We start from the raw sequence: 14795 nt of genomic DNA, 5'->3' as shown, positions 1-14795 counted from the left end.
CGGAAAATTAAACATTTTTCAATTAATGCTCCCCTGGCTGACATAATTTATCTGGTAAACCAAATAAGAGGGGGCAGGGGCATGGACTAGCAGGGAGGCTGTAGATACACTTAGAAGGAAACAGCCATCTCACACAGGAGCAGATGAACAAGAGACACGTAAATGCACTTTCTTTCCTGTACTGACTCAAAAATGTGCACTGCAACACACGATCAGATGGTCAAACATGGCGTGTAGACATAAACATTGTTAAAATACAACAAATGGTTTATCGTATCTCTTTATTTTCATCATAACAAATCATCGCATTTATTTATACATGCATTATCAAGGATGAGCTTGTCTTCAGTACATCTATTTATTTGTATTGATGAATCTCAGTGAAACTATGTGAAAGTGTGTACAAATACGGGGACAGGACTGGGGACAGTCACAAGAGGATGCTTCACTTCTTCTTGATGAAGAACTCGTTGCAGAGCATAGTGAGAGAACACACCAAATGGATGTACTCCTTGAAGTCGACAGTGTTGTCTCCGTCTCTGTCCAGCTCTTTGAAAATCTTGTCCACAGCTGACTGGTCTTTGGCTGTCTGCTTAGGTTATGAGAAGGGGAGACAGACACAGAAGACGATGAAGAGTTGGAGACAAAGGAAATTTATCATTACTGTGAAAAGGCTTTTAGATTCTGTTATTTTAATGGCTACATGATCCTCCCCTACATGTGATTGGCTGTAACTCTTAATATGCACCTCCCAGTATGACCTCATAGGTCTCATACACCTCCATATGCACAGTAATATTAAAAAATGCTGAACTGGCCAAAAAATACCAGGATAGTTATAATCATTGCATTGTAATCAGTGTAAGAATTGGTGTCTACATTATAGTGTGGGTCAGTATAGGTATCTGCATTGAAATCATTCAGTGCTAGAAGTGAAATCAATGTCAGCATTGGTATTGTTATTGTAATGCATGTCAGTACTGGTATCAGTATAGTAGTCAGGAGCAGTATTTTGGCACTAATGAGACTGCAAGGCCTCTCACCCCCAAAATTTCTCCCAGCTCGGCCTGGAGCAGGTTCTTCAGCTCGTTCTTGGTGAGGGTCAGCGGGTCCCCCTCCTTCCCAGAGTACTTGTGGAAGGCTGTGATGAGCATCACCATGGCTTGCTGGATGTCAGACATGGTGACTGCAAAACAAAAGAAAGGACGTAATTATGAGCTTGTCAGCTGCACCTACCAGGGCACTCCACTAGGTGTTGCTAATGAGACCTTTGTCATCTGCTCAGACCGGAGATTGCTAATCCAGGTAGCAGTTAATGGGCAGATTTGAAGAGAGCGCCTTCTTTCTCGATTGCTCTAATGTGCGCATTTGATACATAGTCTTGATGGTACACATGCGCCCTTCAAATAATGTCATAAACTCTCTGCTGTGCGTTGCCTCAAAGTTGTAAGACTTTAGTTAAGAGTAGTACACTCTAATAAAAACTGCCATTTTAAATGCTGGGGAAGAAGGGGTTAAGCAAAAAAAAAAAAAAATAGACATTGAGATGAATTGAGGGAGAAGGGAAGTGGATGAGGGGAGGGAGTAGAGAGAAAGAACGAGAGAGGGGCGGGGTTAAAAGGCTCAAGTGGCACTGTGGCAAAGCACGGTTCTCTCTGTGGACAAACAACCACTGCAAACAGCCAAACACAAAGAGTGGGTGGGCCACGCCCACATCACTTTCTGCCTCTCTCTCATTTCCAACCTCTCCTCTTTTTTCACATTCTACTTTCACTCTTTATCTTGTCCCCTCCGTTACACATAGGACCTGGAGTGTGCTCGGATTGTTTTCTTGTTGCTTTTTTTGTTGTGCTGTAATGTGCTGAATTTTAATATTTAAAATCTCTCTGTCTTTTTCATAGTCTCCCTGGGGATACACACTTACTGGTACTTTTTTCAATATTCATCACATTCACTAAACAATCTTTTCAAACTTGATTTATTTGACTGGGCTGTATACTGGCTTTTTTTTTACTCCCCCTTTCTGTCTTTCCCTCTCTCTCTGTTATCTATCTACACTATCCCATAGTTACCTGTTGTCACAGTGACCACCCTGCTTCTCCTGAATCTCTCCCCAATCTCTCTCTCTCTCTCTCTCTCTGTGCATTTGGCTCTCTCCCTCCCTCCCTCCCTCCCTCCCTCTCTCCTCCTTCCCTCCCTCTCTCTCACTCTCTCCATCTCTCTCACTCTCTCTCCCTCCCTCCCTCCTTCCTTCCCCCTCTCTCTCTCTCTCTCTCTCTCTCTCTCTCTGTTTGGCTCAGTATGCCTGTATGTCCGTGGGGTGCGGCTCACACATGGATACAGTTGCATCCATGGCACCAGCCCGCTGTTTCAGCGAAGACTGAGAACTTTGGGGGGGAAATGAGAGCGGAGGCGAGCGGGAGATCGCAGCAGGAACGTACAGCATAATGCACGATACATGACCTCGGGTTCGCTAACGCACAAGCCACAATGCACACCTCAGGGACACAGCTCAATATCACAGTTCTGACAACTTTATGCAACATAACTAAAATCAACAAAAACAGTTTGCACAAAGCAGCAGTCATAAAATTAAGGCACTTATTAGTAAGAGAATAATAATAACGTTATGAAGTCCAAGTGAGAAGGAAATAATGATGAGAAGAACCTGCCAGTCACAGCTATCAGACAACTTAGACTGTGAGAAAAAGGCAAGTAATCAGAAGTACGGACGTGATCCACGGAATAATTTTGAGATGTAAGTATTTTTACTTACCCGGATGTGGAAAGAGTTGCAGAGGATGAACGAGAGTGAAAAAGTAGGAGAGTGAAGGAGTAAAGAGTTGGACATGTGTTTTATATTGCTGTCACCACTCCCTCGATCCCTCCCTCCCTCTTCCTTTCCTCTCCATCCCTCTCTCTCTCTTTTCTCTCCCTGAGGAGGATGCTACTGAAACCACCCTTCTCTACTAGCTTATAGATCATATCTGGACCATATCCAGATCATATATTCTTTCAGTTTTGAAATAGCCTGGTGGGCAATATCAGAATTCAATGTATGTGTATGCATAATTTCCTGTAGTATGTCCCAGCTTGGTTATATTAAACTAAAAAATATAAATTGTGGATATATAATATATGTACATATATTACAGAAATCAAATTGGTTTCAATTTAACACAGTATTTTGTAATCAGCACTTATGCTAGAAGTTCAAGCAGTTGTATTTGGTTCTGCTTTCAAAGGACTGGTTTTAATTCATTTCTGTTTGTACACATGCTTACCTACGAACCACATGCAATATTTATTATAATCTTTATGCTAGTAGTATGAATAATCAAAATTGGCATGGTTGTATAAATAAACTGCTCTTATTGGCTAGCCATGATTATGGGATTTGTATTTAGTTGTTTTGACTCCTCCCACATGTTTTTTTTTCCAAATCCAGTAATTGACAAAAAAATGCATTACAAAATCCCAAATTTACTAAATGTGTTACTAAGGCAACAGATAAATTTCACCAGGAGCAGCTGAGACCTTCATGTGTTTCCCCAGCCTTCCAAGTCATGTGTAATTACTTAATCCATTACCACATTTCTTCTGAAAAACAGACTAGAGAATGTCCGGTTTCTTCAGTCAGTGTTAAGTCACAGGCTAGATTAAGAGATACATTTCTGGGAAGAGCTTTACCATCTGTCAAAAAGCCTATATACCTATTTTTTTAAATGTTTACATAGCTTTTTTGGTCTTTTTTATTTAGGCACTTGCAGTTCAATGTTCAACGTTAAGTAAACTTTTACAACATTTGGATTCATACAGTATGTAATCTGTTAGAGTTGAATAAACACTGGACATTTTTCGGCGCATGCACCATTGTGTACACACACACACACACACACACACACACACACAGGATCTTATACTCTCTGTGTACAATGGTCCCACTGACCAGACAAACATCATCTTGTGATTTTCATACAGAATGGAATCTCTGTTTTTTAATTCTTTAAAAAAAAAAAAAAAAACTGAAATACTTCTGAATCAACACAGTCTAGAAGAGAAGAAACTGTCCTTGCACAATTCATTCCTTTCGAGGCGTATGCATATCATTCATAATTACTGAAACCATGTTGGGAACAGTCACCCTCATGAAAGGCAATACATCAAATCTGTATGTGGTTCTTTGACACAAAAATGATGAAACTTTCACACAACAGAAGGAAGACAGAGACCAGTACAGAAAGACAATGTGCCTCCGTCACTATTGCAGCTACTACCATTTAATTAGTAAGCCCAGCGAACCAGTTAATGAAAAATGCATAATTTGAGCATTAGTGTTGACATTGATTGTTTCCTGAAATCCAACAAGATAAAACAGCAGCTCAGGGTAAGATTCCGCCCTTCTACAGGCAGTAAATGTAAAATTGTGGTTAAATGTCTCCAAGGTTGGTATTTGCACAACTGCAGGTAAATGTTAAACGAGTACGATATAAATGTTTTTAAATTACTGTTAAAAAGACTTATATATACTGTTCATTAACCCTAAAGTGGGCTTCAACATTTTTGGCAACGTATCTTATGAAAAAATACTTTACATTTTTTTTAAAAAATGCCTGTTTATCAGCACTTTATTTTACATTTAAGAACCATTTTACATTTAGTGGTGATCTGGAGGACACAGTGTCTTACATTTGATTAAATAGCGCAGAAACCGTTCTGTTTTGGACTGCCAAAATTCTGGCGATGAGGGTTTCCGCCCTCTGCTCCTGTGTCGTGACGCGTGTGAGTCATGGCTAAGTTTGGGCCCCCGCGCCGCGTGTTTGGATGCGCTCTATTAAACGCCCCAGTTCACTTCCTGTGTGGCCACTTCCTGCTCACTCATGGCATGATATTTAGCCTCTTCTTCAGACACATAATTAACCTCCCACAAGCCTGACCCTTCTATTCTGCCCATATACAGGCATTGGAATATATGTTAGAATATATGGAATTTAAATGTGTTGGAATATACATAGTTCATGTGTGTTGTAATATATTTATTTCATACTTGTTGGAATATATGAATTTCATATGTGCTGGAATATATTTTTATACATGTTGGAATATATGCATTTCCTACATGCTGGAATATATGAATTTCATACATGATGGAGAGTAGACATTTCATACATGTTGGAATACATATATTTTTTATACATGTTGGAATATATGTATTTCTTAAATGTAGGAATACAGGCATTTCATACATGTTGGAATATATGTATTTCATACATGTTGGAATATATGAATTTTATACATGTTGGAATATATGCATTTCACATGTAATACTTTTTGCTCACCTTTTTGCTTGGTTTTAGCTCTGTGCCAACCTGACAAATGACATGAAATCTAATACTGGCTGCACCTATTTTCTTTGACCATGAATTGATGTTAGAAGATACCATTTGTACGCTGTTGATATTTAATAATTTGCCAGACCAGATGAAGTGCAATGAAGCCATGTCCATCACAGCAGAATGAGCCGAGTATGTGTAGGGTGTGTACACACGGCGTGCTACTGGTATAAACAGTCCATGCCATCATTTGGGGCCACGACCGCGGATGGACCGCACAATTCAGGTTTTAAATGCTTTATTTTTTGAAAAAACGTTTGAATTGTTCAGAGGGTGTTAATTGTTTTGTTGATATTATTGTTCCAGTGCCTGTTTCCCAATCTGCAAAAGCAGCAGTCAGGGACATGGGCACTCACTGGAATTTCAGAGTGGGCACACCAGGTCACATGGAAAAGCGAACCGCTTCCATTGTCTGTTATGTCAGCATGACTCAGTTCTGTAACATGCACTCTTTTTTAGCTCTTTTGTGTCACATGACCTGCTGTACAAACTTACAGCACTGTAGTTTGATCTGGGGCAGACATCCCCCCCCCCCCCCCGAGTTTTAACAAAATGCTGCCGTCGGCAAAAGACCTGCAGGTACATTGCGTGTACTTCCATAAATAGCCACAAATCTCTTTCCACAAGTTGTTTTTACCATTTGTTGCGTTTTGTGCCTGGAGAGAACGCGTCTCATCAACTAGCTGATCGCTTGGGAAAAACAATGCTACTGCACAAGCCGTATTTGAGTATATATGTACATATTCGCCTTGATTCTGTTCATTTCGATGTGAGCCAATTAGATGACGGTATGAAAAACAGTTACCTTTACTTCAATCCAGACCTTAGAGCACAGTCTCACAACATGCACCATGGCACCTTGAGTTTTAAAGCACAATTCCACAGAGGTAAATTGCATAGGAAATTTGGCAATGGGATTCATCAACAGGACTAATCAAATTGACTTTTAGGCACCCGTTTGGACGTTCGTTTATTAAGCCTCACAGACATTATGTGTGGAAAACGCACCCGGAGAATCTGCGAGTGCCGCATGTGTGTTATTGCCTGTGTTTCCACTCCGCGCTGTTTGCACGCTGGATTCCCTGCGGTCAGGGAAATCATTTGTGTGTTGAGTCATCATTGTGTGTGTGTGTGTGTGTGTGCGTGTGTGTGTGTACGTCTGCCAGTGGAGACTCTGTTTGTATCTTCTTTCTAACAGTGGAAAAAAAAACAGGATCATTCTGTTTCCCTCGAGGGACTTTCCCCTCGATCTGTCTCTCTCTCTCTCTCTCTCCATCTCCCTCTCTTTCTCCCTTATCCCTTCTCTTCATCCCTCTCTCTCACTGTATCTCTGCCTGCATGGCCCTAACCTTCTTTCCCTCCTTTAGGTCTCTAGGCTTCTTGTATTAATCTTTCTTTCCAAATATGTGAATGCACCCTTCCATACCTCATACCCTGTTACCACCACAAACCGCTTCGCGCTCACTGGTGCCACACGTTGGTACTGAGGAGTATTGCGGGTCATCATAGGCAGTCGTGCTGTGCTTTATTTAACCCCGTCACCATGCGATCCATCCCTCTTCCTCTCTACCGCTCCCCTCCCCAGGGAGAGGGAACAGCACACTCAGCTTTCACTGACTTCTTCAGGTGAATCTGTAAGGGACCCACATTGCAATACCTGCCATCATTGTTACAGGTGTCAGCCTGGAATGTCTGGGGCATACGTTTCCCTCTGGAAATGGAAGAGAGAGCAAAAGATGAAGAGACAAAGGGACAGAGATATACAGAGAAAGAAAGAGAGAGGGGGGGATGGAGAGAGTGAGTGACAGAGAGCAAGAGAACGAGAGAGCGAAAGGAGCATTATAGAAGAGCTGCCTGATACAGAAAGAGGGAAGGAAGCACTGACTGACTAACTCTGCCCAGTCAAATGACTCACGTCTGGCAACGGCATTGTTTAGTGAATGCAATGAACACCTGGGGAAAAGCCAGAGATTGTTTGTGTCACCATGGAAACCACACACTCCATGTTTCTTTTTTTTGTTTTGGTCCAAATACAGTTTTATATTTACATGCAAATATATTATTACTTTTTTATTTGTCACTTGTCCTGTCCACACTATTTTCTTATCATCTTATCCGCTATTTTATGCTTTAAAATTATACTAAAACTGCCCTTTTCGTTTTCATTTTGCCCTGAAAACAGCAATAAAATGGATGATAAAGACAGGTGAAGGCTGGTGTTCCGTTATTGCAGCAGGACCGTGTTTCAGCAGGGAAAGGAGATCGAGCTGTAAGACTGCATATTGTTCGCATTAAAACTACGTGTTAGTGCCATTACGCATTCGGAAAAGATTCCACAATGTTATAATCATAAGATCAAGGAGTGCGAGACAGTCAAACATGAAGGAATCCCCCTCAAGGACCGCAAGTCGTCTTCTCATCAGTGCCTCTAGTGGTAAAACAAAGGTACTGCTCTTTCTCTGAGGAGCTGCTCTCAGCTAATGAGAGACAGAGACACTTCCTCGGAACTATACTGAAGAAAAACAAATGCAACACTAATCAATTTTGAAGATTTTATTGAGAATATTGAGGTAATAAACGTAAATCAGTCTACTGAAATAGATTCATTAAGAACTTATCTATTAATTTCATGTGATTGGGGATACAGATATGCAATTGTTAGTCACAGATTCCCCATAAAAGAAGACACCATGAAATGAACAGAATACCCATCAGTATCTTGTGACCACCATTTGCCTCATGCAACGCAACACATCTCCTTTGCATTGAATTGATCAAATTGTTGATTGTAGCCTGTGGAATATTGTCCCACTCCTCTTCAATAGCTGTATGAAGTTATTGGATATTGGTGGGAACTGGAACACGCTGTCGTATGCGCCGGTCCAGAGCATCCCAAACATGCTCAATGGGTGACATGTCTGGTGAGTATGCAGGCCATGGAAGAACTGGGAGAACATGGAAGTGGCCATCGAAGGTGAGCTCTTGCCCACTCACGTTGATTGTGATGCCGAACTGCAGACAAATCAAGACCCCGGAGAGGATGTCGAGCACGCAGATGAGCTTCCCGGAGGCGATTTCTGACAGTTTGTGCAGAAATTCTACGGTTGTGTAAACCAACTGTTTCATCAGCCGTCCGTGTGGCTGGCCTCAGACGATCCCGCAGGTGAAGAAGTCGGATGTGGCGGTCCTGGGCTGGCGTGGTTACACGTGGTCTGCGGTTGTGAGGCCTGTTGGATGAACTTCCAAGATCTCTGAAATGATGCTGGAGGTGGCTTATGGTGGAGAAATGAGCACACATTACTCTGGCAACAGCTCTACAGGACATTCCTGCAGTCAGCATGCCAATTGCATGATCTCCTAACTCGATCTCCTAACTTGATGCATCTGTGACATGGTGTTGAACAACAAAAAACTCATTTTAGGGTGGCCTTTTATTGACCCCATCATAAGGAACACCCGTGTAGTGATCACGGCTTTTAATCAGCATCTTGATATGCCACACTTGTGCAGGAGATGGATTATCTTGACAAAGGAGAAATGCTAGCTAACAGTGATATAAACAAATCTTTGAGATGTTATTTAAACTCATTAAAAATGGCTGCAAAAATTAAAGTGTTGCTTTTATATTTTTGTTCAGTGTAGACATAAAGTTCATAATCGATTGCACTATAGCATAATGTACGGGGGAATGCTCTTGCAACTCGGAGGAACTTCGATGTTACAGGTCGTCCTTTATTCCAAACCCCAGTCTGCAATGGTACACGGATTGCGCCAATTTAGCTGAACCGTAGGATAATTAGAAGGTTAAATTGTTAGACTGTTAAAATCTGGAATCATATCCAGCACAAGCACATAGCTCCGGCGGTATTACGTTTTTTTGAAAACTTAAACCTTTTTACTTCTTTGTAGTAGGTCCACGCCCACCACTGTAGCATTGTGCGCGCGCGTCTCCCGAGCGTGTGCGCACAGCCAGGAGAATCCCAAACCCGCTCCCCATTTCTGCAGCTTCGCTCCGCAGCGATCGTGGCGCACCTTCTGCCGCCCGTCATCCAGAGCATATTATCATTTAACTATTTAACGATTAAGAAGAAAATGAACAAATGGAGTTTTGGATTAAGCTCAGGTAGGGTTAATAAACCTACGGAAATGTTCACCATGACCCATTTGTGCTTTGAGCTTAATTGATGCTTGTTAATCATAACATAAGATAACATAACATAACAAAACACAATGCCAAGAACATGCCATTCAGCCCAGCAATGCTTGCCATTTTCCTCACTAAATTGTACCTGGTGCTCTGATTACCTACAGACTAGTTAGTATCTAACACTGCATCATGCCTGATCTTGACCGATCTGGAAAACCTCTACTACATGACCTGGCAAGCTATTCCACACAGTGGCTAGTCTCTGCATGAAAAAATGCTTCCTAATGTATTTTTGAATCAATTTATGAGTCCACCTGTTCTACTAACAAAACCCAACCTGAAGAATCTCTTGTAGTTTATTTTGTTAATCCTCTTTATGAATATAAAGCCTCAATCAAATCACCCCTAAATCTCCTTTCGCTAAGCTTGAAGAAATTAAGGAAGTCTTCCCTCATAATCTGTATCTTTCATACCAGAGATCAATTTGATCACCCTTCTTCGAACCTTCTCCAGAGCCTCCATATCTTTCTTGTAGTATGGTCCCCAGAACTGCACACAATGCTCCAAGTGTGGTCTAACAAATGTATTTTTTAAGATAAGCATATTTTAGATTTATACTCAGTACTTTTAGGTATATATCTACACACTCCTTCAGATTAAAAAAAAATGTATACTATGTTAGAGTTCATTTAACACTGAGCACTTTATGATTATGATATAGATCATTTATTTTAAACTACCGACTGCATCAATACACTGAGAGACAGAGATTACATGTGGCATCCGTGAGCCCCAAATTGCACTTTGTCAAATTCAGTTTCACTCCTGTAGATGACGTTTATTTGAGTTTTGAGGCCACAACAGTCAGCGCCAGGCAGTGTTTGATCGCATGAGGGAGATTGACCATGATGTTACTCTCCTGACCTCTAGTGGCAGAAGCTGGAGGTGTAATTTTATTTCTTCAGTGGACATACGGGAATCATAATATTGTTAAAAAGTTTAATGAAATCACAAATGAGTTCGACACAAGCGTCCCTCTGGTCATGTTATTGCACAGTACTGGTCCATCATTGATATAAGGGCTAACGGCAGCAATACAGTCGCCTTCAAATCATCATATTTGGACCTGGTTAAAGACAGCAGTGTATAATGAGCGCATTCTATTTGTACACCAGGTGGAGCACGCTTGCTGCAATTTGTGTGCAGTGGATGGGGTGGATGGGGGGGGTGGGGGGGGAGGGGGGTGATGGTGCTCCAGGTGACCTTTTACCTGATGTAACCCTTTGGTTTGATTAAAATTGCATGCATTCATTTTGTTAAAAAAATAAATAAGTAAATTCTGTACATTAACTGGGTGTCGTAAAACTGTTTTTCTAGGTTGGTGTACCATTTCTCACTTTGAGCACCTGCCTATCAAAAGATCTATGTACAGCCCTGGTTGCAATATTAATCTGGGCACTATTTTACATACACGCTTTTCAGGTTGCCACAAACATTTCCATGAATACTTCAAAAAATAATGTAATAATTGTACAGAGGAATTTGTAATATCTCAGTTGTGTGAAATCATTGGGAAAGCAAACCCTCAGGAACTCGATGAAAGGTTACACCACTAAAGTTGATCAAGGGCTTCTTTGCTTAAAACAAAAACACGTTGCTGGCCACAGAGGGGAGACTTTGATTAATTTAAATCAGGCACTCCCTGATTTAAAAAAAAAAACAAAAAAAAGCAAAAAAACACATGCAAACACTGCCCCAGGTGTGAACGGGAGTCAGTCAAAAACAGTCAAGGTATCTACCCTGGATCGGCAAATTCTTAAAAAAACAAATGTGCGAGTGGGATCTTCTGATGTGCATTTTTTTTTTTTGTGTTGAAAAAAAAAAACATCTAAGAGTTCAGTGTGCCCCTGCATCTTGTGTTTGGTCAGTGTTGTGATGCTCACTACAGTGTATATGTATATGTGAGCTCCATAATGTGTGGGACAAAGACATATATATATATATTTTCTTGATTAGGCTCTGCTCTCCACAATTTGGTGATTTGGAATGAAAGAGTTCATAAGTGCACATTCTCACCTTTGATTTAAGGCTATTTTTATACGCATTAGATTCACCGTGTAGAAATTACAGAATTAGTTTTAAATACTGAGGCCTCCTATTTCAGAACACAATAATGTTTGGGACATATTAATGTTGTGTAAATGAAAGTAGTCATGTTTAGTACTTTGTCGCAGGCAATGACTGCTTGAAGTCTGTGACCTACAGACATCACCAAGTGCTGAAAATCTTTTCTAGTGAAGCTCTGCCTGGCCTGTGCTGCAGCCATCTTCAGCTTCTGCTTGTTTCAGGGCTTGTTGCCTTAAGTTTCTCCTTCAGCATATGAAATGCATGTTCAGTTGGATTAGGTGATTGATTTAACCTGTCACAAATTGTACAGTTTTTGGCTTTGAAAAACTCCTTTGTTGCTTTAGCAGTATGTTTGGGATCATTGTTTTGCTGTGGTAGGAAGGGTCCAATGAACTTGAGCAGATAAGATGCTTCTGTACACTTCAGAATTAATTCTGGTGCTGCTATCAAACTGCTGCTATCAAAAATGCTAAAAGTTGTGTAAATCACTCTGGATAAGAGAGTCTGCTAAATGCCTGTGAAGTAATGTAATCAGAACTCACACCATCAGTGAAGACAAGTGAGCCAGTATCTGTGGAAGCCATTCATGCCCAAACCATAACACCCCCACAACCATATTTCACAGATGAGGGGGAGAGCTTTGGATCTTGAGAAGTTCCTTTTGGCCTCCCCAATTTTTCTCTTGCCATCACTCTGACACAAGTGAATCTGGGTCTCGTCTGTCCACAAGACCTTCAGCCAGAACTCTTCAGTCTTTTTCAGATACTTCTTTGCAAACTGTAACCTGGCTATCCTGTTTTTTTTTTGGCTAACCAGCGGTTTGCATCCTGCAGTGCAGTAGTTCTGTTCATGACATCTTCTTTTATGGTTTCTTTTTTTTTGTTTTTGCGCAGTTGTCATTTGCAGTGATGATTGGGGGAAACATAGTGAGCGGGGAATGGAAGGTAAAGCCAACCAGAAGACCGGTTGGGACACCAGATGGGTGGTTGGATATGGAGAGCCAGCTGTCTCTGAGAATTTGACCAGAACAGTGGAGTTTCACACCACCTAACTCTTTAAAAATACGCTCTTTCGTGGGGATTCACGAAGCCTGACTCGCGTTCCTTTTTCACAAGCAGCCCGATCGTAAAACGCGTTCAGGGAGGTGGAGTTCAGCCCAGTTAAATGGCAACGTCGGTGAGCTGAGATTCGCCGCTCGAGGCTTTGAACAGGAAACAGCGGGGCTTGCGGTGCTAGGAAACCTGCTTCCTCAACGCCTCTGACTCAGCAGGCCTGTCATCGCCGAACAATGCCCGCAGGCGAGCTAGGCACAGAACAGGCAGAGATCGTTTCTTTATTTCATGACCAATACGAAAAATTTCAACGAGGAACACCTGTTTTTGCAGCAATTTATCTTTGACTTAACCACGAATAAATTCATTCATTACCTAACTAAATCATTTATTAAGGTGAATTCTGTCCCTGTTTCAGCTTCTCTACGTCATAGAACGCAATAGAATGTTCAGTGTTAAATCACAGAGTGTATTTGATCCCTCTTTGGCTCATAAACTCTATTAGAGTTCAAATACAACACAAAATATTTTACTGAGTTCTGTGCAACATTCAAAATCCCATAAGGTGGCTATACTTATTTCCTTTGGGGAACTAATCAAAACCAGATAGTGGCTTGACTCTGACTAGACTCCCAGTTCTGCTTTTCCTAGTACTTAGTCACCCAACAATGATTTACTTAACTCGAGACAAAGGGTTAAGCAAGAATTAAGTCAAAGAGCGATCACTGTTGGAAATTCAAAAATTCAAAGTTTTTCTTTTTTTTATATATGGGTGTGTCACACACGTTCAGAGATTGTTTACACAAAGTCTCCCTCCGCCCAAACCCGCCCCGCTGTAGCCTAGCAACCCTCCTGTTTGCCTGGAAACCAACAACAGTAGTAGGCCACAAAATGACTGCAACCCGAACCCTTGTGGGAATGGGAGGAAAAATAACTATTTGACTGTGACAATTTTTCCATTTTGAGAGCTGCGTAACCTGCAGTAACTATAAATGTACTGGATCATGACATTAATTCGAAATGAAGCCGTAAGAAATTCTGGATATATACATTGAGGTATGTGTGTGTGTGTGAAAGAGAGGGTGTGTGCAGGCTTGTGTCTATGCGTGTGTGTACAGGGATGCAGTCTATGTATGTGTGTGTCTGTGTAGATGTCTGTATATGTGCGTTTGTGTGTGTGAGTGTGCGTGTGTGTGCTTTTACTCCCAGCTGTTCTTGTTGTAATCGTTCCTGTGGCATGCTTGAATGTACTTTTAAAACAGTAGCCTTGCATCACAATGATGGTTCAAAAAATAATAGTATTTGAGCACCATTGTACAATAAGGAAGGAATAAGGTGACAAAAGAATTGTACTGACAACATATGACTTATATTTAAACTTATATACTAAAATGTTTAAATTAATTTTTCTCTCTGTGCTCAGGGTGTGTTAGCAGCTCACAGAAACAGTGCTAATGTGTGTCACCATGGGGGTTAGCACTGAGGGCAGGGCTGTTCTGTGGCTGTCCTATCGGCATCTGAGCACAGACCACGCCCCCCCCCCCCACTCCACAACTGAGCTCCACTCTATCAGGTGGAATTTAAAGCTTTTTCAGGACAAGACCGGGCTTCACAAACCTGATGAAAACATCTGAGTAAAAGGAAGTGAGTGAGCGGTAGGATATGTGACGGTGAGGTCATGAGTGTAGCTTGACTCGGCATGCTTCAATCAGGCTTTTAATATCCAACAATGTGTGCTGGTGCGCAGAGTCAATTCAACTCCAATAGAGTTTATATGAGCCCAGTGCAGAATAAATGCAGGCCAAATCTTATCAGAGTTGATTTCAAATTCATACTCTCGTTGAAAAATATAAGGTGCAAAATGTAAGGAATATATTTTAATGCGTTTCAAAATAAACAGCGTGGTGTATAAAAAGCCAGGCATCAAATCCTTGTTTTCACAGGTGTATTTTTTGTAGGGATACTGTTCAGAAGTCAGACAATTCTGTTTATTTTATGTGCTTTCTGGTGAAAGCAGCCATTAAGTGCAATTTATTTATTTTTCAGTGTCAGAAAACAGTGCGGCAAATGCATATT

The 14795-nt window shown here is 41.2% G+C and overlaps 1 protein-coding gene across 2 annotated transcripts; it reads right to left on the bottom strand.

Moving 5' to 3' along the window:
• Positions 1-262: 262 nt before the first annotated feature.
• On the bottom strand, positions 263-2904 carry LOC118233726 (ictacalcin-like). 2 transcript variants are annotated; one of them, XM_035429607.1, is made up of 3 exons: positions 2777-2904; positions 1044-1186; positions 263-592 (listed from the first exon to the last, which is right to left on the bottom strand). In XM_035429607.1, the coding sequence occupies exons 2-3, from the start codon at positions 1179-1181 to the stop codon at positions 446-448; spliced, it is 285 nt and encodes a 94-aa protein (XP_035285498.1). In that variant the 5' UTR covers positions 1182-1186; positions 2777-2904; the 3' UTR covers positions 263-445. The 2 variants fall into 2 exon arrangements, with proteins under 2 accessions (XP_035285498.1, XP_035285499.1); XM_035429608.1 differs by having other exon boundaries at positions 263-589.
• Between the last annotated feature and the right edge of the window lie 11891 nt (positions 2905-14795).

Source organism: Anguilla anguilla, chromosome 8, assembly GCF_013347855.1.
Source record: "Anguilla anguilla isolate fAngAng1 chromosome 8, fAngAng1.pri, whole genome shotgun sequence".
Lineage (NCBI taxonomy): Eukaryota > Metazoa > Chordata > Actinopteri > Anguilliformes > Anguillidae > Anguilla > Anguilla anguilla.
Note: the sequence above shows the minus strand (reverse complement) of the source record. Positions and strands in the feature narration are given on the sequence as shown.

Excerpts from the sequence above, each read along its gene's own strand:
- LOC118233726 (XM_035429607.1), bottom strand. The coding sequence starts at position 1,181 with ATGTCTGACATCCAGCAAGCCATGGTGATGCTCATCACAGCCTTCCAC. Across the intron at positions 593-1,043 it reads AGCTGGGAGAAATTTTGGGG|CAGACAGCCAAAGACCAGTC; the intron begins GTGAGAGGCCTT and ends TCATAACCTAAG.